This window comes from Calliphora vicina, chromosome 5 (genome assembly GCF_958450345.1).
Source record: "Calliphora vicina chromosome 5, idCalVici1.1, whole genome shotgun sequence".
Lineage (NCBI taxonomy): Eukaryota > Metazoa > Arthropoda > Insecta > Diptera > Calliphoridae > Calliphora > Calliphora vicina.
The window spans coordinates 95,299,715-95,324,437 of NC_088784.1; the positions used below are offsets into that span (position 1 = coordinate 95,299,715).

General features: G+C 27.8%; 1 protein-coding gene across 2 annotated transcripts; it reads left to right on the forward strand.

Moving 5' to 3' along the window:
• On the forward strand, positions 1-24,331 carry Hydr1 (phospholipase Hydr1). 2 transcript variants are annotated; one of them, XM_065511575.1, is made up of 6 exons: positions 1-176; positions 21,953-22,132; positions 22,193-22,362; positions 22,424-22,845; positions 22,915-23,045; positions 23,600-24,331. In XM_065511575.1, the coding sequence occupies exons 2-6, from the start codon at positions 22,028-22,030 to the stop codon at positions 24,083-24,085; spliced, it is 1,314 nt and encodes a 437-aa protein (XP_065367647.1). In that variant the 5' UTR covers positions 1-176; positions 21,953-22,027; the 3' UTR covers positions 24,086-24,331. The 2 variants fall into 2 exon arrangements, with proteins under 2 accessions (XP_065367647.1, XP_065367646.1); XM_065511574.1 differs by lacking the exon at positions 1-176 and adding an exon at positions 5,592-5,868.
• The last annotated feature ends 392 nt before the right edge of the window (positions 24,332-24,723 follow it).

Sequence of the window (24,723 nt, forward strand, 5' to 3'; positions counted from 1 at the left end):
ATTAAATTTATATTATTTATTAAATTTTTGTGAAATAAAAAAAAATAAAATAAACAAATTTGCTCCCAGCTCAATTTTCGGCCATTATCATCAACCGTTCTATACAATTCATGCAAAAAGTAGTAACTTTCGGTACAAGTTAAATTTCAAAGGATTCCAAATTAGAGAGGAGTTATGTAAGTGTCATGCCTTAAAAATGTTTTAGGAGTAAATAAATGGCGGCCCCTATTTTCGAAAAGCTTTAGTACTTTGTATTTGTATACTGTTCACCATTAGTAATAACGTATTACTAATAAGTAATTAGGGTATATATAAGTTTGTAATTTCTGCATTTTTCAATTGCGACCCCACAAAGTATATATGTATATATTCTGGATCGTTATAGATAACGAAGTCAATATAGCCATGTCCGTCTGTATGTTGAAATCAACTTTCCCTATCCCTAAATAAAAGTTACATGCATGATTCATACATCGATATCCGCTATAGACCCGATTGGGTTGCTATTTAAAATCGAGTAAATCGGCGCACAAAGCCGATTTTTTTTTTCATAAAAAAAAGTTTTGTTATAATTAATAAATTTCAAATTTTTTTTAATATAATTTAAAAAACTATTTTTAAAAACAAATTATATTGAAATACTAAATTTTTTTTTTTTTAATTTTTACCTAAAAATATTTAATTTTTATTTTAAAATTTTATTTGGCGAATATGGATATATTATTCTATAGAGTCATAAACATACTTGAAAATATGCTGTCTGCTGGGAAAAAAAAAACAAAAGAAATAAATTTAGGTTAAAAAAATTGATGAAAAGCTAATTTTATTGAAAAAAATTTTTGGTTAAAAAATATTTGACGAAACAAATTGAATCTAAAAAAATGTTTGTGAAAAAAATTCTTAAGTGAAAATTTGATTTGGTGAAAAAAACATTTTGAAATTTTTGTTTCCGAAATTGACCCATTGTGTGAATTTGATATATATCGTTACATAGGCCTTTTATTTGAAATTCATATTGTCTATGTACATTAGAGTGACAATCAGTTGTATGGAAAAAAATGTTTGATACTAGGTCTAAAAGTTATGTGCTGAAAATTTGAGCCAAATCGGACACACATCGAGTTCGGGACGCACATCGAGTTCAAAGGTCAGATATATGCAAAATTTAACTATTTATATGAAATAAATTTGTGAAACTCCTTAACATTCTGCATTCTTTTACAGAAATATGTAGATTTATTCAGCCCAATTATGAAAAAAATTCCCCTGGAGTTTTTTCCCTTTTCGTTTTTTTAACATAGAATTTGAATAGGAAAAAATTATAAAAGGGAAAAAACTCCCGGGGAATTTTTTTCATAATTGGGCTGATTGTTATTAATGAAAATTACAGTAAAAAAATCATTTGGACATTAACCCTATATCTCCTTTGAGTCAAAATGACACACAAACTGTAGTATCGCTAAAATTCGGGAAAAAATAAAAAATTTTCAGTTTTTGTAAAAACTGTGTACGTAATTGTCGTTGAAATGTGATATAAATGACAAAAATTGCTTAAAAAAGGTTAAAGTTATTTGAAATTCATATTGTCTATGATTCAGTAAAAAAAATCGGGTTAACATTTTTTTTCTCCCGAAATTGACCTTTATCGGTCCGAAATTTGTTATATACGCCCTTGTAAAAGTCTTCGAAATGCCTTTCATTTGATATTTATGTTGTCTATTTATATCAGTGACAGGATTCTCTATAGAAAATCATATAAATCATAATTCTCTATATACAATTATGAATTGGACCCATAATTAGCACTGAAAAACAGCTCCATACCATAATATTGTCACCGCCAAACTTGACTGTCTTATTTGCGTACTTGGGTTCCAGTCTCTTACCCTTCTTTCTCCCATCACTGTCTATTAAATTGTATTAGGATTTATCCGAAAAGGGAACGTATCCATTTCTGTCTCGATCAGGTAAAATGTTCTTTGGCAATTTATTTACGAGGAGTAGGGGCATGTTCATTTGATCTGAGGCTAACAGTTCGAAAACTTATTTCCAATTTTCGATTATTGATAATCTATTTACATCGTTTTTTTTACATATTATTTTTGTTATAAGTCTTCTTTCCTGAAGAAGTTTAAAAGTTTCCATTGTTTTCCCAATGCTAACCCCCAGTAACACGAAGCCTGGTTATGTTTTAACTAATAGTTATACTGACAGTTTTCATACAAAAATAATTTTAACCAACAGTATAACTATTAGTTAAGGCATAACCAGACTTCGTGTTAATGGGGGTAAGAAGTATAACCCCATTATACATATATAAATGTGTTTTTGTTAAACTTAAATGTTTAAACATACAGAATTTTACTATATTTTCTATTCAAATGTAGTAAATTTCTGCAATTTTAAGCATTCAAATTTAACAAACTTGAATTTATCTATGAAATTTATATCGGTTATATGAGATATTCGGCTATAATTATAGTTGGCATCTTTTGAACAAAGACTCTCGATATGAAAAATAAATAAACACTTGTATCTAATATGTAAAAACTACATTTGTTATGTATTCGTTTGTAATTCAACTCATTCGTTTAGAATTTATTTTATAAAAAGAAAAATACAGGCTGTAAAACTATAAAAATTATGTCTGTTTTCCAACCCTCAAACATACAGTGGGTTAATAAAACATACCCTATCGATTTGCGGTTGTTTCTAAAGAGCATGAATACATAAAATGAGAATTATTCTCTCTCAATTACACCTAAAAGTATGCCACCATAAAATGGCATTGAAACGTTTTAAAAACGTGCCAATACTAGCACGTGAAATTACTTCTTTTTTTCTTTTTTGGTATTTTTACAATTTCCATACACATACATACATGTGCTAGGAAAATAGCTACAATAAAAATCTATATGTACCCTGCAGTTTCAAAAGTACCATTTGAAAAATTTTCTCAATTATAAGATAATTTAATAGCTAGAAAGTTTAAGAAATTCACAAAACTGACTTTCCGGAAGATTATAATATAATATACCTACAATTTAAAATTAGTTTTCTAAAGGTTTGCCGCAGGGCAAAAGAGTCTGTTCTTCGCGTAAGAAACCTTTTACTTAAAAAAAACTTACACAATTTGGATACAATTTGCCAAAAAAGATTTGAACTGGTCGAGACAGTAATGGAATACTGTTCTCTTTTTGGATGAATCTGGAAGACTGGACCCCAAGTACACAAATAAGATAGAAAAGTTTGATGATGATAGTAATATGGTGTGGGGCTGGTGTCACGGCAAGATATGGATGCAATTCTTATCATAAAGGATATTAAGACTGGAATCGCATATAGATTGAACGATGTTATGTAGCCATACGCTGAGAAAAATATGCCAGAACGTCAATAATCCTAAACACACCTCTAGGGTTGTAACCGAGAGGTTATAATCCAATGATGTACGTGTTTTTTTGTCGCCTGTCCAATCGGCAGATCTTAATCCGATGGAAAACCTGTGGGAAATTGTAGATCGCAAAACACGGATTTAAAATTTTACCACGTAGGGATTTTTATCAGATGTGGTTAAAAGGAAATGGGGAACTATTTTCATGGAGACAATTGATTCTTTAATTGGGTCAATGCATCGTCGATGTGAAGCAGTAATAAATAACAATAAACAACATAATGAGTCACTAAAAGTAGAAACGAAAATTTAACGCTTGCAAAACTAACTTCACTCTTAAAGGCAAACACACATTCGGCAACGCGGAACTAGTTTCATGGACTGCAGGGTATATAGATAAAGAATACGAGTACAAACAACTGAAAACGAACGCCGGTTGTATATAGAAGCTCAGTAAAAGATAAGAGAGACAAACAAAAAATAATTAGTGAGTATGTGTCAGTGTTGCCACCAAGAAAATTATAAACTACACATCCTCATACCTAAATTACACATACGAGAAAAAATTACACATGTAAATAAATTTTCGTGATTTCAATAGGAGAAATTGTCTAAAATTGTCATGAATATAAAAGGTTTTTCACAGTTTGGACCAAATACGATCACTTTATTGTCAATGGACAATTTTCACTTGCGGTGGTTTTAATTTATCCAGGAATTGGATATATTAGGGTATTAAAAGAAGGTTAGCAATCTCTTTTTTTTAATGAACTTTTCTAATTTAATGAATTCTTGAGATCAGTCAAATATGTCAATCCCAAATACGCTTTTAACAAATATTAATCAATGTTTATTCGGAGATTATTCAATTGAAAATTGTTACATTTGTATTAAAAATTTAACAATATTTAAAAAATAGCACACTGTTTGCTTTCGAATTTGAATTTATTCCTATTTTATATAAAGTGCTTTGAAATCAGTTTTGTTTTCAGTTTCAAAGATAAATATTTTTTAGTATTTGTTTAAAAATTATAGCTCTGACCATTTTCCTTCACAGTAAATACTTTACCAGTAAAATCTTGTAACGTTTATATTTTTAAAATTTGTAGTTATAAATTTGAAATAAAGCTTCCAAAATAGTAAATAGTAAGTCAATTTTATTGTTTATTATTGAAAACACACACCAGGAACTAGACAGACAATAGCATAAACACAAAACAGTTCTTACGGGTAAAAAAATAACTAGTAACAATTTGTAAAAAACATTTTCTCACACAAATTCCTACGTTCTTGTTTTTTTCTGTTAAGATTGGCTAACTTTACCCCGAAATAACTGCAATTACCGTTACCGATATAATAGTTTATATCGTTACCGCTACCTTTATTCTATAAACAATTTAAAATTATAAAAATACAAATTTTCGATTTTGGGTTATCTTGAAAATTAACGTTTTTCCAATAACAATTTTTAATAACTTGTAAAAATGTATAGTTATTGAATACTATTTGTTGTTTTATATTTTTTTCATGTTGGAATTAAAAGTCTTTAATATAAACCAAAATTTAGTTTCTATTACCAATATTACTCAAACAAAACTATCACAAACGGCGAAATGTCCACTTGGAAAACCAAACGTAGCAATCTCCAAATTACTTATCGTATTTTTCTGCAAACCTTAATGTTAATTTAGTTCAAACTAGATTCATATCTTCATACATATAATTCCATTATACTGAGTATAGGAGTAAAATATAGGATAGTAGCTATTCCCTCATATAAACGTACATATTTATTTCAGTCGGTTTTGAAATCTGAACAATCCATAATTCATTCAATTAAAATCCAAAATATAGATAAAAGACATACATTGACAATTTATTTTGGATATAATTGGAATTTAAAATTACACGTGAATTACACATTCACTCAATTACACATGGGCTACACATCCAAGTTAAAATTACACACAATATGTGTAATTACACATGAAGTGGCAACACTGGTATGTGTATACTCTTAAAAAAAAGTTTACCCTCCAACACACAAACTTTTCAACTAAAAACAAATGAAAATTTTCTATCATCAGTTGACAAAGTGCAGTGAAACTGAGCAAAAGTATTGCTAATAATACACAAAATTATATCTACAAAATAAATGAATAAATTATAAAACTTATAATATAAATAAATAAAAAGCTGAACGCAGCGATTTCCAACTAACAAAATTCATTGAAGACCTTAAAGATCCACTATTTAGTACATTTGTTTTTGAAATTTCAACACAAAATTTGAGAATTGTTAAAAGTTAAAAATAAAACTTATGTAATAATTGTGTAATTGGATAAAAAAGAGGTGTAATTTTTTGTTAATTCTTTCCAAAAAAAAAAAAACGAATAAAAGGACCAAGATTAATGGTCTTTTGAAAGTAGAACAAATAACATTAGTTTTTCTGCTCTTGGTGTCACGCAACTGAGGTGAGTTGTACTTTTTTTTGTTGTTGTTTTAGTCGTTAACTACCTAAGAAATTATATTACAATTTTATGGATTTTTTCTTGTATGGTTTTCAAACTATTGATTTAATGATTTAGTATATTATTTTTTCCTTAAGTGCTTGTTTACTTAAAACCCTCAGAAGGTATGCATTGATTTTTTTTTGTTTCTTGGCTAACCTAGAAGTATGCAAGGTTTGCTTTCGTTTTAATAACTATGTCAAACAATACAGTGTGTAAGTGAGTGTGTGTTTGCATGTGCTTGGGATTGTGTGGGAGAGAGAGATATATAATTATAATTAATAATCACGTTTCCGCAGGTTTACAAGAATTAATGGTTGTTGCCATTAAAAAGGGTTATTTGCATTTAAAGTGGCTCTTAAAGTTTATTTTAAATTAAACACAAATTAATGGGTGCTTGGTTAATTATCTTAGGACATGTCAATATAAATAAAATTAAATGTTTTAAATAGTATATAATAACAAGTAGTAAAATAAAATGGTTCATAAACTTTTTTATCTAAAAAACAAATTATTTATTATTATTCTGGTGTTTTAAAGCCTAGTTTTCACTTTTAAAATTTGTATTAATTTTTTTTAATGTTTTTTTATTAGATCTATATTCGCCTGTGCTAAATCTTATATACCCTTCACCAAATTATACTTTAAAATAAAAATTTAAAATTTTTTTGGGTAAACAAAATAAGTGTTTTTTTCAAAATTTAAAAAAATGTTTTTTTAATTTATTAGTAAATAAAAGTTTATGGCAAAAAAAAATTGTCTCAACTTTTTTTTTAATTTATTAGTGAAAAAATTTTATGACAAACAAAATTGTATGACAAAAAATTTTTTGATCCATTGTAGGTCCGACTTACTAAAGCGTTATATACGTCGCACAGTGGCGCCCGTAGAACAAGTGAGAACAAAATATTGAATAAACCTCTTTTACAGTAAATTGTCCAACGATTTCAAAAATGCACTCTTATTACAATCAGATTTTTGGTTTTGAAGATATAGCCCTTCAAAGTTGACTGATTTTCAGTTTTCAAAAAAACAGTCAATTTTTAGATAATTTGGTCCGCTTTCAGATACAATATATCGAAAACTATGTAACTGGTAGTCATTATTTTTGATTCTTTTGATAGATATATTTTTTACTGTTTGCTTTGTTTTTGTCCAGGTAAATCGATATTTACCAACTATCCATTTTTTCAATATTTTTCAACTTTGAAGGAAAATAAAAAAAAACTATCAATTTCTATATTTGCCATATTTTCAAAATAAGTTCTATGATTACTCCTTTACCTAATGCAAAAATTCCCAGCTGCCTGTCGTTGCCCCATTTTTTGGTAGAGGTAAAATTTTGAAAAAAGACATGGTTTCAAAAACGATATATAACCAAAAACCAACCAAAAAATTGTTTTTTCAAAAAATATTTTTTTTAAAAGAAACATAAAAAATTAAAAAAACATTATTTTACTTCCCATAAAATTGATTTTTCCACAAATCTCAACTTTGCTACCCCATAAGAAGTAGGCACCTGAAAGGCGTAGAACCATTTTCAAACACCCATTTCATAGGCTGATCAATTATCTATCATATGCCTTTTAAAGTTAGGATTTTTGCAACGAAAAAACTCAAATGGCGCCACTGTGCGTCGTTGCAAATGTCTTTGAAATATCTATCATGTCTACATTAATGACTTAGTAATCCAGATATAGATCAAGAATAGGTAAAAATGGAGGTTGTCCTGGTTTTTTCCTTATATATTAGTCATCTGTGCGCTGATTTTCTCGATTTTAAAAAGCAACCGAACTGGATCTAAAGCGAATATATTGATGCATGAATAATGTATGTAAATTATTTGGGGGCATGGCTATATCGACTCCGCTATCTATAACGATCCAGAATATGTAGTATACTTTGTGAGTCGCAAATGAAAAATGTAGAAATTACAAATGGAATGACAAACTTATATATAACCATCATTATTTGCGATGAAAAATGGATCCATTACGATAACCCGAAGCGTAAAAGATCGTACGTGAAGCCAAGCCAACTAGCCGAATCGACACCAAAGCCAAATATCCATGAAGCTAAGGTAAAGCTCTGTAATTGAAGGGAACAAAATGGTTCTACCTTTTATGAGCTGCTGAAATCTGGCCAGACCATCACAGAGACTAATACCGAACACAACTGATTCGTTTGAAGCGAGCATTGGCCGAAAAACGCCCAGAATATGCGGCCATACTTGAAAATATTCCTTTATGTCAACACTTGGCCACATGTTGCAATACCTGTTAAAAACTATTTAGAATGAAGTGGTTGGGAAGTTTTGCCTCACCCGCTTTATAGTCCAGACCCTGCCCCGTGCGACAACTATTTGTTTCGATCGAAACAGAACACTATCTCTGGGATACGCTTCACTTTGGAACAGAGTATTCGATATTGGCTTGATTCGATCTTGGCCTCAAAAATGAGCAGTTCTTTCTTTTGGCTCGGAATCCACATGTTGCCAGAAAGATGGGAAAATGTCATTGCTAACAAGGGTCAATACTTTGAATAAATTTATATTGTACAAATGTTTAAAATAAAAGCTAAACATTTTAAAAAACCCCGCATTTTCAAGTCATAAACCAATAAAATTGCAGTTCTTTTTTATAATTTCAAAATCAAATATTTTCATTTTCTTTTTTATTAAAATTTATAGAAAATAAAAGATAGGCTGGCTAAACCAGCTATAATACATTATGATGGGGATTTTCTATTGACGCATTTTTTATGTAATTGTCTCGGTCAGCAGTCATAAAAGATAAGAATTTTTTTGTCGCTATTAAATGGTATGAAAAAGCAGGTGTGTTGAGTGGTAATTTTATTTATATATTTTTTTTAGTTTAAAATAATCTTCATGCAATTTAGCCCTATGGGATATGGTATTGTGTAATTTATACGTTTCCAAGTCAGTTGAATAGATGTATTGTAATGAATTTACAAAACAATTATCTGTACCTGGTTTTTTTCGTAGAATAAAACTCAAATACCGACAAAAAAAAAACATGTGTGTTGTTACAATGCAGAGTTTATGGAATTTGGGAATATCAAAAGGAACATAAATCTTTTGACGACCTTGTTAATATCACAGCACAATTAAAGTCCAGGGAATACACGCAGTATGTGTAAGAAATCGTTTAAAAAATGTATGTATGTAGGTTACAATTGAACGACATTGTAATTTAGCACTGTGTCAGTTTAGAAATATAATTTATCGATGGTTGACATGTTGACTTTAGAACAATCAATAGAATTGCCGTATAGGAAATTTAAAGGACAACGAAATTATACGTTACAATTTATTTCAGTCAATTGCAAATTGAATTAAGCGAAATTAAAGTTGAGAATCAGAATTTCATTAGAAGTTTTTTGGGAATGGATTTATGGAATAATTGCAGAAATTTCTAAATTCGAAATTAAGATTTCAGTGAATTAAGCTCAAATTGAATTAATTAATTAATTAATTGGAAGTTCTGAATATAGTTTTAAACCGTTATTTGGAATAAGATAGGTAAATTATAAAATGTATGGTTAATATACACAATTTGAAAATTAAAATGTTTTTATAACAAATAAAATCAGAAACATAATTAAGAATCATATTTATTTAAACGAAGAAACAACAAATATCTTTGAATTTTTTAAAATTGTTCAATATTCATTTCAGTTTCACAAAATGAGATCTAACAAGTATACCAAAATATATTTTAAGATAAAGATTGAAACAATTTTTGTAAAAAATAGTGAACAAAAATTAAATTTTCTGCTAAAAAATAGTAATAATAACATTTTTTTTTTTAAAAAAAAATTCGAGTTAATTTAATATTTTTTCTGATTTTGACACATTGTCGGCCCGAATCTCTAAATATGTAAGAAAACGATGTAAAAAGCATCATGTATTGATTTATTATTGGAAATGGTTTTGGTATCAAACGTTTTTTAACCCTTAACTGGTATCGTGCGGTCAAAATGGACCCCAACATTTTGTATTTTTCAACTTAAAAACAATTTATATAAGAAAAAAATGCGTTATATACAAAATGAATTAATAAAACTTTTATTTCTATATAAGAAAATGTTGTTTAATAAAATATAAAAAAAAATTATGTTTAGAACAGTAAATATATCATTTCTTCAATGGGGTCAATTTGGACCCCCGATACCAATTACGTAAATGGAAATATCGACACCAGTTAAGGGTTAAATAGTAACTGAAAATGGTTTAGTGTCAAGATAGTATGTATGCGAAAATTTAAAAACCAAAATAATAAACAATTACGTTTATTTTCTCTATTAAACGCTTATTTACGATTTTCATATAAAAAAAAATGTTTAGTCAGAAACATGAGTGATCACTGATTGATCTCCTTATCTATATTAGACGCTGATTTAAGAAGATTTAAAATTTTTTGATAAATCGATTTTTGGTCAGAAATATAACTGATTACAGATCCAGTTAAGTTTTTTCCGATTTTAATATAAAATTCGATTTTTGGTCAGATTTACAAGTGGTCAGAAATGCGAGTGATCATGGATAGCGCTCATTTTCAATATTCGACGATTTAAGGTTTTTGAGATTTTCATATAAAATTCGAATTGGTAAAATATTTCAAAGTAGACAATTGGTTCAATGTATCGTCGCAATGCATTGCGACATTGCAATGTAACAAAATACTGAGTCACTAAAAGAGCAGATAATTTTTGTAAAAATTAAACCTAAGTATCCAATGTTTTTTTTAGTACCATAATAATAAATACTTTTTAGTTTGTTTTTCTATTTTCAGAATTTAATTATTTATTTTGTTATTATTATTGTTAATATAAGTAAATAAAAATATATACTAAAAAATACAAAGTACTTAAGAATTTTTATGGATTGTGACCTATTAATAAAATATTTGCAAATGTTTCCATTGCATTGTCAACCACATATGGGGTCACAAATGAAAAATGTAGAAATTACAAACGGAATTACAAACTTACATATATATCCTTACTACTACATGGTGATACGAATAAAAATTACTATAAAAACATGTTATTTATGTATAAATATTTAATAGAAATACTAACTACTAAATAAAATAATACTAAACAGGGCAAGTTTTAATAAGGCCCCAAAAAAATTGAAAAACAAACAAAAAAGTTCAACAGACTTTAAAATAATATCTTCTATATACAGTTGGGAAAAAAATAATAGCACCACTAGGACACTTTTTTTTATTTTTCCAAAAACACATAATTAGTGTTGGTATTTTTTCAAATGTTGATATTTAATACATAGCTTAGCATGTTCCCTATACTGAAAAATGCCGAAAAATAAAATAGCACCACTTACACATTTTTTATAAAAACAGATTTGTTTCGCAAAATGGAAAGCACGTGTTCAAAAGATTTGATTTTTATTTTTATTATTTCGATCATAAAGATTAACAAAAAGCTAATATTTTAAATAAAATGGATAGTGGAAAAGACTGCAGTGCGGAGAAACGCACGATTGGTCTCCGGAATTCTTCCGGCTCGGTTGCTATTTAAAATCGAGAAAATCGGTGCACAAATGGCTGAGATATAAGGAAAAAACCAGGACAACCTCGATTTTTGACCTATATCTGGATTACTAAGTCATTAATATAGACAATATGGATATCTAATGATAGATATTTAGATATCTTTGCAACGACGTATATAAGACCATAGTAAGTTGGACCTATAGTGGGTCAAAATCGGAAAAAATATTTTTTAAACCGAATTTTTTTTTCACAAAAAGTTTTTTTTTTTCGCAAAATATTAAAAACAAAAAAAAAAAAATTTTAAAATTTAAAAAAAAACTATTCGAAAAAAATATTTTTTCAAAAAATTAAAAAAAACAATTCAAACAAAATTTTTTTTCCAAAAAATTAAAAAAACATATTTGGAAAAAAAATTTTTGTTTACCTAAAAATGTTTAAAATTTTTATTTTGAAGTATAATTTGGTGAAGGGTATATAAGATTCGGCACAGCCGAATATAGCTCTCTTACTTGTTTTATTATGAATTAATTCAACACTGAATGAATTCTATTCAGCCTTTGAATTAATGATATGTTGAGAAGGATTTTATGGAACATTTTCTGAAATTTTTAATGCTGAATTAAGATTTCAGTGAATTAAGCTTTAATTGAATTAATGAAGCTCTGGTTTAAAATAAATAATATTTTGTAAAGATTAGAAACAAGCTAATTGTTATTGTTTTAACATACATTTTTGTACTAATACCTTATCATTACTTAGGTTTTTGACAACTGAGTTAGGTCTTTGACAGGAGTTATTCCGATCAATTTGAATTTATCTATGATAAATAATAACATGTTTAAACGATTTTTTTCTTGCAAACTTAAAAGTAATATTTTCTTTAAAAAAATATATGAGGGATTCAAACGGTCTCCTATTGTCATAATGTTCTATAATATTATTTTAGTTTAAACAAATTATTGTTGGGTTTCAAACAAAAAATTAATAAACTAATAAGACTTTTTGAACTATGTTATTTGGTTTGTCATAAAATAACTCTTTTTTTATTTAATTTATTTGCAGCACAACAAGAATTTGTTTAAACTAAAAAAATATTTTAGGACATTATGACAATACGACTTAATAGGAGACCGTTTGAATCCCCCAATAGTCTATTATCTACAATTATACAAAGTTCAACAAATAATAAAATTCTGAAATATGCAAAAACTTACCCTGGTAATAAACTATATAAAATAATAAACCTTTGTGACCACAAAACAACGATAAATGTTATTATTAAATATTGTAATTTCCAGACATGAAATCATCTCATACCTCAACTAAATATTAAATCTGCCTCACAAATGAATAAATAATTTACATGAGCATTTAAATAGACAAATATGTATGTAATTTGTAAACTTAATCTAAATCTCTTTGTAACACTAACAAAACAATAAAAATTTTGTTTTTATAAACTGCAATTGTTCCCTACATAATAAGTATGTTTTAGAAATATTTTAATTAAAAAGTCTATGTAGTGAAAAGAGTAATATATCTTATTTGTAACCTCGAGCTAACTCAGTTTAGTTTCCAAAACCTCAGCTACAAATTATTTCCAAATTTGTTTTGTGTTACAAACGATTCTAACAAATTTATATGTCTATATTTGGAGAAGTTTAAAACCATAGATAAATACAAATAGATCGGAAACTCTCAAACTGTCAAAGACCTAACTCAGTTGTCAAATACCAAAGTGGTGAGAATGTATTAGCAAAGAAAAATATCTATGTGAAAATAAAAACAACACTCGAATGAGTGATGAGTTCGAGTAATTTTTTTTGTTCGTGTTTTTTTCTAGTTTCCCATCTATGTGTATTTATCTCTAGTTAAAACAACAAATTCGCAATAAGTATGTAATTTACTATTTCAGTTGCTATTTCATCTAGCAGTTGAGTGAAATAAGTTTTATAAATCGGACAAAGTGTTTGTTTTAATACAAATAACATTCAATTCGCGTGCAGCTACTTTTCATTACAAATAATGTAGGTATAAATAATCTAGACTTTATTGAGATTATTATTTTAATAATCCGTCTTTTACTATCTGAAAAGTGTTGTGGGGCAAAGTAAATATGTTTGTTAATCAAAGTGCAAAATTATATTTAAACAATAAGCATCATAAGAAAATACTAGTTTATACACTGGTTTATACTAGAGATGAGCGATCCCGTGATTTTTGCAGAACGTCCTTCTCAGTGAACGTGATTTATAAATCACTGTTCTTTTAAACAGTGACCGTGATCACGTTTTGTCTATGTTAAGCAAAATAACAATTATGTTAAGAAGAATATATTATTTTCATTCTTAAATCTGCTCTGTATATTAACCAAAAACTAATACATATTTGCTAATTTAAAAACGTTTTTTTAAAAAAGTAGGAAAATAACAAAATTTAGCAAATGCAACAAAATTTTAGATGAATTAAATGATATGGTACTCAACATTTTATTTTATAAATAAATAGGCAGTAACTCTTATTACCAGTAAATGTTGAAAAATATATAAGAACGACATTTAACAGTTTGTTGAAATACGTAAAAGAACGACCTTTAAAGGACCTGTTACTTTCTTGTTTTGTTACTAGTGATTATTTAAAAACGTTTCCACGCACCTAGAAATTTTTTAACCAAATTAGTTTTCAATCTTTATCTTCAAGTATACTTTGGGAAAGGGTATATAAGATTCGGCACCACCGAATATATAACTCATTATTTTTAAATATGTACTTCGTTGTTACACCATTTATCAAAAAGCGGGATTTTTTTGTTTGGGTTAATCCCGACAAATGCTTTAAAATTTAACACCATTTTTGAACGAATTGAGAGCTACAGAGTGCAAAAAGCATTTTACTGGAATTCAAGTTGAAAGCAAGTGTAATTCAAGCTTTGATTTATAGTCAAGCAATTAAAATATACAGGCCTGTCACAGAATTCCATTCCGATGGAATTAATAACGTATTTAGCTTCTTCGGAAAAAGTAAAACGAAAATTTCTTTCGAAATGAAACCACTTTCAGTTTTCAAAGTGGATTTGATATTTGATTGTAATTATGTGATTTTCTAAAATTTTTAATCAATTTCTGTACCAAAAACTTTACTTTTGTTTTAATATAAAAAAACAATGTCAAATTAAAATCAGAAATACAGAATTATTAAATATTTTTGGAATTAATAAATTACACAGAATCTAAAGAAACTAAAACGAAATCGATCGGAATGAAAACAACGGAACCATTCTGAACAAAATGCGTGACAGGCCTGATAGCTGTATTACACTTTATATCAATAGCATTCTGCAGTAAAAAGGAAACATAAATTAAAGCCATATTTTTTTGTTTGAAAAATATTTAATTTTTTCAAATATTTTTTAAGTTTAAAACATAATTATATGTACTAGGATTTATGGAAAGAATTTTTTAAAAAAAAATTATATTGTGAACATCTAGAGAAAATAATCTTTTAAACCATATATGTTTCATCAATATTGGTGGACAATAACATACTTAAAATTGTACCACAAAAAATCGTGTGGCCTATTTACACACCTGGTGGTCAAAATTCGACCACTAATAACGATGTTATAAAGTTACTTTTGAGTACATATATGCAAAAATATTTTTCACGTGTGTGTACAAATGCATGTGTATGTATTTAGATGTGCATAAACATGTTGTTGTTGTTTTTCAAGCAAATTTAAAACGCTTTTTACCACTTTTATGGAAAGAATTTTTAAAAAAAAATTTATATTGTGCACATCTAGAGAAAATAAACTCTCAAACCATCTAAGTTTCATCAATATTGGTGGACAATAACATACTTAAAAGTGTACCACAAAAAAACGTGTGGCCTATTTATATATAAGATATAAGATTTGCATTCAAGTCAAATACCAATGAAATGTTCAATTGCTTGAATTTTTGGGGCTTTGTTGCCTATTGGGTTGTCTTATTTTCAAAAAAAAAAACAAATTTATGTTTTTCGTTTGCCACTACCAAATCTTAATTAGGAATATAATATTTAATCAAAGCAGCATTTTAACAGATCATAATTACAAAGCTTTACAGAGTAATAATATCATGTCTATATTCAAGAACTATTTCTTAAACTAATTCATTTGCTCCTGGGTTGCTTACTATTAAAAACTGACAGATGAAATAAAGTTGATTTTTATTGAGAAATGTAATTTTTATAGCAATTGTAATTAAGAATAATTCATTCGATTTTAAACACACTAAAATTCATAGTAAATGCACTCAGAAATTATTACTCACTTAAAATGACTCTTTCAAATCTCTACAAAAAAAAATTAAATTAAAATGTTGTTTTACATATGTATGTGTATAATTCCAAATTATAATGTCATGATATCAGACTATTAGTCATTTAACTACCTTTTAATACAGTTAAAGTCCATATAAACAAACAAATATCGTGTATTGCAAATTGTCATTAGAATTGTTATCAAAGCACGCTTTAACAGCTGTAAAATTTGTTTTAAAAAGAGAATTCATTTCAAATATTTAATTAAAGAAAATGATAATTTATGACGTACTATGTACTATGTATGTACATTTGTATGTTGCAAGTCATTATTATCTAAATGTTGAACATTTTATTTGGATTTTTTTATATAATTTTTTTTTTAAATTTTTAAGGAATTTTTGTTGTGATATTAGGTGTGTTCACGTACTTTCTAGTAAAAACAAGTAAGCGATCTATATTCGGCCGAATCTTACATACCCTTCACCAAATTATACTTCAAAATAATTTTTTTTTTAAATTTTTTATTTATACAAAATTAATTTTTTTTCCAAATTATTTTTTAAAAAAAATAGTTTGCAATTTTTTTTTTAATTTTTAAAATAAAAAATTTTGCAATTTATGAAAAAAAAATTTTTTTGATCAAATAAAATTCGGGTTAAAAAATATTCGTTGCAATGGACTTTTAAGTATCTATCATTAGATATCCATATTGTCTATATTAATGACTTAGTAATCCAGATATAGAGTAAAACAAGTAAGAAATTATGATCGGTCAAGCCCGACCATATAATACCTTACACTAAGTAAAAGAGCAAAAACATTTTTCATTTAAAATTTCAATAATTTATATATTGAGTGATTAATCGACTCAGAAAGTGATTCTAAGTCGACCGGTATACTTTAAGGTGGGTGCTAGACTAATATTTTTGGGCGTTACAAACATCTGCACAAACGCATAATAACCTCCCCACTATAAATAGTAAAAATAGTGCAAAAAATCGAGGTTTTCCCGGTTTTTCCTTATATCTCAGCCATTTGTGGGCCGATTTTGTCGATTTTAAATAGCAACCGAGCCGGAAGAATTCCCCATATATTGATGTATGAATCATGTATGTAAGTTATTTGGGGGCTACGGAAAGTTGATTTCAACATACAGACGGACATAGCTATATCGATTTCGCTATCTATAACGATCCAGAATATACATATGTATGTATATACTTCGTGGGGTCGCAAATGAAAAATGTAGAAATTACAAACGGAATGACAAATTATATATCGTTGGCTTAATATAGAAAGGTCATATCTCGTTTTTCAAAATCGGGTTTTTTACATATTCTGGAAGACAAAAAAAAATTCAGTTTCCTATGGTGACGAATAACAGATTTACAGTAATTATAAAAAAGCCCTAACTCATTTAAAAAATCGTTTGAAAGAAAAACCCCTTACTAATTTAAAGTGAATGCATATTTTTTGGTTTATATTAAAAGAAACAACTCTTCTAAAAATATTTTTTGATATATTATAAATTTTTAGTTGTTTTTTTTTCACTTTCACTTTCTGATATTATTGAGTTTTTTCCTTCTCCTGTAAAGTAATTAAAAGTTGAGATACGACCTTTCTATATTAAGCCATCGATATATCCTTGTAACTCATGGTGAAGGGTATAAATATTAAGTAACTTTATTTTAGAGAGTAAAAATAAATTACTCTCAATTTGAAAAATATCCCAAAAAAGTACGCGAACAACAATTTGTAAAAATTAGTTGTTTTTTATTATAAATCAATTTAAAACGTTTGTTTTGTGTTATTTTGCTTATTTTCTTTGGAAAACATGTAAATTGTATTAATATTCAACTTTTAGTTATGTTTACATACAACCATACATATATTGAAAACATATTTTTTATGTTGATATTTTTTACTGGACAAAAAATGTCCAGTAAAAATATCATGTTCTCTATCTACGAACTGTCTCGTTACAAGTTTTTAAAAGTAAACGAACGTAATCCCGTAACTTCCAGTGATAATTTGTACAAATAATCAAGTACGCGACACAACTTATATTTTAATAGAATTCCTAGTAAATATGCATTTATCTGAGAAATATACATTTATATTGGGTAAAAGGTCACGTTTTTGAAAACTGAAGTAATGGAAAAGTTTCCATTGTTTGTCACTCACTCATGTATTGAAGTTATATGAGGGTGAATTTTTAGAATTAGTTTAACAAAATTTAAAAATCCAATAAGACGGATATAATCGGCTGTGCCGGATCTCAATTCAAATCAGTTATTGTTGAAATAAAGTCAATCGTGTTAGAAGAAAGACGATTGAAATACATTTCATTTGATAATAGGTAAAAATTGTCTTTGCATTTGTTAGTTAAACAAAATTTTAAAAAATCCCGCATTTTGAAGTCAATTTTTGAAATTAAACAAAAATATTATCTCTTAATCATTCCGTTAATGAATAAATTCATAGGCTTAATTCCTTTGTACTTCAAATGTATTGAATTGATTGCTTTGAGAATTCATTCTTTATAGAATTAATTCCTTATAGAATCATTAAAATTTTCTTTAAATCAAATCCATTAGTTTACTTTTAAAAATGAATTCAATGATTAAATTTTTCTTCAATCCTAATCTATTACAAAATGTATTAAGTGAATTTTTTTTTTCAATTGTCTAACTTCAGAGCCGAAAGGCAATAGTTTCATACATAGAGAAACATAGAGAGGAAACTAGAAAAAAACTAAAATAAAAAAAATTACTCAAAATAATCACACATACGAGTGTTGTTTTTGTTTTCACATGTTTTTATACCCTTCACTTTCGTGAGAAGGGTATATATAAGTTTGTCATTCCGTTTGTAATTTCTACATTTTTCATTTCCGACTCTATAAAGTATACATATGGGGCATTTCATGTCAAGTGAACCAACTTTTGAAATCGATGTCTTCCGATCGGAATGAAATTTGCACCAAGGTTAGCTCTATTGGATAGTAACTCAGACACAATTTTTCAACAACATCGGTCGAGAACTCTCTGAGTTATAGGGGGTAAAATTTTGACAATTTGGTCAAACAGGGGTTTTTTCTTATCCATGTAACTTATTACCTATTGTTCTTAGCAAAATGTGTCCCAAATAGTATAGATAGCTATTTCTTCGATCTTTCGAAAAAAAATATTTAAAAAAAAAAATAAAAAATTTTTAATATTTTTTTTCCGAAATCAAAAACTTTTTTGACTTTTTTTTAAAATGCGTCCTTTTTTTTTTTTTTTTTTTTTTTCTTAAAATAAAGTTTAGATATTTTCCTTGAACACCTACTTGGTCGCTTAGTGGGATGCGAGTGGGATATCTATCAAAATAAATATTTTGTAACTCAAAACATAAAATTTTTGACTTTTTTTGCAAAATCAAAAACTTTGTTGACTTTTTTTTTCAAAATGGACCCTTTTTTAATCTTTTTTTTTTGGTCAAACAAAAGCTTAGATATTATCCTTGAAGACCCTTTTGGTCGCTTAGTGGGATGCGAGTGGGATATCTATCAAAATAAATATTTTTTAACTCAAGACTTACAATTTTTGACTTTTTTTTTTGCAAATACGATTTTTTTTCCAAATGGGCCCTTTTTTAAAATTTTTTTTGTAGTCAAAAGAAAGCTTAGGTCCATTCCTTTAAGATATTTTTAGTCCCTTAGTGGGATGCGAGTGGGATATCTATCAAAATAAATATTTTTTTACTCAAGACTTACAATTTTTGACTTTTTTTTTGCAAAATCAAAATTTTTTTCCAATATGGGCCCTTTTTTAATTTTTTTTTTGCTCAAAAGAAAGCCTAGGTCCATTCCTTTAAGATATTTTTAGTCCCTTAGTGGGATGCGAGTGGGATATCTATCAAAATAAATAATTTGTAACAATTTTTTAATTTTTTTTTGCAAATCGAAATTTTTTTCCAATATGGGACTTTTTTTTAAAAATTTTTTTTTGCTCAAAAGAAAGCTTAGGTCTTTTCCTTTAAGACCTATTTTGTCACTTAGGAAGATGTGAGTAGGATATCTATTAAAATAAAAATGTTGTAACTCAAGACATTCAATTATTGACTTTTTTTTTGCAAATTCGAATTTTTTTTTCAAAATGGGCCCTTTTTTAAAAATTTTTTTTTAGTCAAAAGAAAGCTTAGGTCCATTCCTTTAAGATATTTTAGGTCCCTTAGTAGGATACGAGTGGGATATCTATCAAAATAAATATTTTGTAACTCAAGATATACAATTTTTGATTTTTTGGCAAAATCAAAAACTTTTTTGACTTTTTTTTAAAATGGGCCCTTTTTGCAATTTTTTTTTTTGCTATAAAGAAAGCTTAGGCCTATTCCTTTAAGATGGTTTTGATCGCTTAGTGGGATGCGAGTGGGATATATATCAAAATAAATGTTTTGTAACTCAAGACATACAATTTTTGTGTTAAAACATTTATTTTGATAGATATCCCACTCGCATCCCACTAAGGGACTAAAAATATCTTAAAGGAATGGACCTAGGCTTTCTTTTGAGCAAAAAAAAAAATTAAAAAAGGGCCCATATTGGAAAAAAATTTTGATTTTGCAAAAAAAAAGTCAAAAATTGTAAGTCTTGAGTTAAAAAATATTTATTTTGATAGATATCCCACTCGCATCCCACTAAGGGACTAAAAATATCTTAAAGGAATGGACCTAAGCTTTCTTTTGACTACAAAAAAAATTTTAAAAAAAGGGCCCATTTGGAAAAAAAAATCGTATTTGCAAAAAAAAAAGTCAAAAATTGTAAGTCTTGAGTTAAAAAATATTTATTTTGATAGATATCCCACTCGCATCCCACTAAGCGACCAAAAGGGTCTTCAAGGATAATATCTAAGCTTTTGTTTGACCTAAAAAAAAAGATTAAAAAAGGGTCCATTTTGAAAAAAAAAAGTCAACAAAGTTTTTGATTTTGCAAAAAAAGTCAAAAATTTTATGTTTTGAGTTACAAAATATTTATTTTGATAGATATCCCACTCGCATCCCACTAAGCGACCAAGTAGGTGTTCAAGGAAAATATCTAAACTTTATTTTAAGAAAAAAAAAAAAAAAAAGGACGCATTTTAAAAAAAAGTCAAAAAAGTTTTTGATTTCGGAAAAAAAATATTAAAAATTTTTTATTTTTTTTTTTTAAATATTTTTTTTCGAAAGATCGAAGAAATAGCTATATATACTATTTGGGACACATTTTGCTAAGAACAATAGGTAATAAGTTACATGGATAAGAAAAAACCCCTGTTTGACCAAATTGTCAAAATTTTACCCCCTATAACTCAGAGAGTTCTCGACCGATGTTGTTGAAAAATTGTGTCTGAGTTACTATCCAATAGAGCTAACCTTGGTGCAAATTTCATCCCGATCGGAAGACATCGATTTCAAAAGTTGGTTCACTTGACATGAAATGCCCCATATATATTCTGGATCCTTATAGATAGCGGAGTCGATTAAGCCATGTCCGTCTGTCTGTTGAAATCAATTTTCTGAAGACCCCAGATATCTTCGGGATCCAAATCTTCAATAATTCTGTCAGACATGCTTTCGAGAATTTTGCTATTTAAAATCAGCAAAATCGGTCCACAAATGGCTGAGATATGACCTATTCGATTTTTGACCTATTTTTGACCTATATCTGGATTACTAAGATATTAATATAGACAATATGGATATCTAATGATAGATATTTCAAAGACATTTGCAACGACGGTCAAAATCGTGAACCCGAATTTTTTTTTCACAAAAAAAAAAAATTGTAAAAACAAAAAAAAATTAAAAAAAAAAAATTTAAAATAAAAAAAAAAAAAATTTAAATTTAAAAAAAAATTAAAATAATCGAAAAAAAATTTTTTTCAAAAAATTAAAAAAACAACTGGAAATAAAATTAAATTTTGTTTACTAAAAATATTTAAAATTTTGAAGTATAATTTGGTGAAGGGTATATAAGATTAGGCACAGCCGAATATAGCACTCTTAATTGTTTTTTACTAATACATTCTCACCACTTAGGTTTTTGACAACTGAGTTAGGCCTTTGACAGGAGAGTTTCCGCTCTATGTCTATTCTCTATGGTTTCATACATTCATATAAATTTTATAGAATATTTAACAACTATTTGAAATTAACTCAATTTGTATATTCTTCTTTTCTAGATACCAGAATACATCGTAGTTCAACAACAATTAAAATATAACAAATTTATTTAATTTAGTACAACTTAATAAAACATGTTATATTCTTTAATGTTTTATCTAACAAATATACCGCGTTTACATCTATGGGCCTATGCCACCCTAGCATACGTTATATATTATTTATTACAAGTAGTTAAGGTAAGTTTATTAAAAAGTCGTTCTCAAATTAGTATTTTTGAAATGTATCGTTAATTTCAGCGTCCGATTGTGGCCTGTGCAGATGGACCATTCAAAAAGTTTTTATATAATAATATACCGACTTTAGAAATGAAATATTGGCCAACATTTTGGTGTTTTGAAAGTCGGGCTCAAACAGTATTTGCCAGTATTATAAGATCTCAAGTATTGCCAAAAATTAATTACAGGAGGTGAGTTTGTATAAAATTATTTCACACCATCATATTTTCATATATATTTATTTGAAATTAGGGAAATATTGGTACTACCCGATGGCGGTGAAGTAGCTTTAGACTGGATGGAGGACGGTTGTAGTAAGGACGGGCCTTGTGTTATTCTATTACCCGGTTTAACGGGTGAATCTCAGGCCGAATATGTCAAATGTTTAGTGGTTGCTGCCAAACAGTCGGGTTTACGTGTCGTTGTTTTCAATAATCGCGGTCTGGGAGGTATTGAATTGAAAACACCCCGTTTGTATTGTGCCTCAAATTGTGAAGACCTATCGGAGGTGGTAAAACATGTGGGAAAAAGCGTTCCCAAGGATAGATTAGGTGCAGCTGGTATATCAATGGGCGGCCTTATACTGGGCAATTATTTGGTGCGTAAAAGTGTGGAGGCACGTGCTTATTTGGCTGCAGCTAAAATTATTTCAGCTCCCTGGGATGTTCACAAAGGTAGTGATTATAAACTATATGATAAAATTAAACAGCTGGAATTGATTTAGTTTATTTCGTGTTTTATAGGTACAGCCAGTATTGAAAAGCCAATTTTGAATAACTTATTGGGAAGACATTTGACCAACAGCCTGTGCAAGACTTTGAAAAGTTGCGAAATATTTAAAGATGCTGATATCGATATGGATAAAATTTTAACGGTAAGATTAATATGGATTTTTTTTCTTTATTTTTAATGTACTAAAATTTTGGATTTCAAAGTAAGGAAACGTAAAAAATACATTGTATTTTCGATAATAATAGAGGATAAAAAATTTTCGAAAAAGCATCGGACTTTACCCGTTCAAAATTTGTTAAAACACAGGCTCTTTATGATCCTACAAATTTTGGAGTTCTTTTATATCTTTTATCTAGGTTCAAAGTTCAAATTTTATATATCAATGGTACTCTCCATGTCAGGGAGACTCTTGCCATCTTGGAAATAGGGATTAAATATATAAAAGAGCTTAGGAAATTATTAAGTGCAAATTAATGGGTATGAATGGCAACCGAACTTCAGTTGCGTTCTGGCAACTATCATTTCTGTTCCCAAACTGGTTGGCCTCTGGCAACACAACTGAAGTTCGGTTGCCATCCATAATCGACCCATAATATTGCAGAATTTCTAAATTTAAATGCAATTTTACATTGTATTTATATTTTTTATTGAATCATATGGTTTTCATAATTTTGAAATATTCTTTTTCCCTTTTAGTGTAAAACCATAAAAGAATTCGATGCCTTATTTACATCAAAACAGTTTGGTTATGCCCATGTAGACGACTATTATTCCGATGCTACACTTCACAATAAACTACATTATATTACTGTGCCATTACTATGCCTTAGTGCTGCTGATGATCCATTCCAACCCCTCGAAGCCATACCCATTAAGCCAGCCGAAGAAAGTACACATGTGGCCATTGTTGTGACAGCACGCGGAGGTCATATTGGTTTCCTGCAGGGATGGTGGCCATCGTCGAAGGAAGAGTATATGGGACGCTTGTTTGTTGAATATTTTACAACTGTTTTGTGTGATAAAATGGAAGAATTTAAAAAAATAACCAACGATATGTTTGAAAAATATGATGAACAAAAGTTTTTATTTCCAACCAAAGAACTTGAAAAAAAGGTCGATATGAAAATAACATCGTCTTTCTTGAATTCGGAGCAATTAGAGGAGTTGTGTAAGGAAATGTAGTTTCAAAAAATACTTGAAACGTAATTGTAAAATGTGATTTTTACAAGTTTATTTTTTTTTTGCATTTTCAATTGCTAGAAAAACGAAATAGAATAATTTTTAGTAGAAAAGGTTTTCTACTATACATATGTACTCGTATATACAAAATGTTACTTAAATTAGGTTGTTATAAGTACTAATTCTATGATCATTTTAAATAATTCCTTTATTGTGATAGACAAGATCAATCAATATGAACCTATTTTAATCTATCTACTACATACATCTTATATTTTCAAGTAATTAGAAAATCACCGCGTGCTATATTTTCTATCAAACATGTCGCCACATTCAATTCGGTTTTAAAGTTTAATTGATTTCGTATTTAGTTTTTTTTTTAATGCCTAACAAAAATAATAAGATTTATAATATGAGTAAGAGATTTTTTAAATACCTTTTGGTAGAATTTTGCGACATGTTCTTATATCAGAAAACAACTTGAACATTCCATTTCAAAAATAATCAATCACATAATCAAATTTTTATTTATTTTAAACTCTAGTCAAACAATTTATAGTTTATAAACATTAGTTTAAACTTGTAATTTAAAAGATTATAACATAAGAAATTAGGGAGATAAAAAACAAATTGGCAATTTC

Bases quoted from the DNA above. Each gene is read 5' to 3' on its own strand.
- Hydr1 (XM_065511575.1), top strand. From the start codon at position 22,028: ATGTTATATTCTTTAATGTTTTATCTAACAAATATACCGCGTTTACAT. The intron at 22,363-22,423 runs GTGAGTTTGTAT...ATTTGAAATTAG, and splicing joins CCAAAAATTAATTACAGGAG to GGAAATATTGGTACTACCCG. The intron at 22,846-22,914 runs GTAGTGATTATA...CGTGTTTTATAG, and splicing joins TCCCTGGGATGTTCACAAAG to GTACAGCCAGTATTGAAAAG.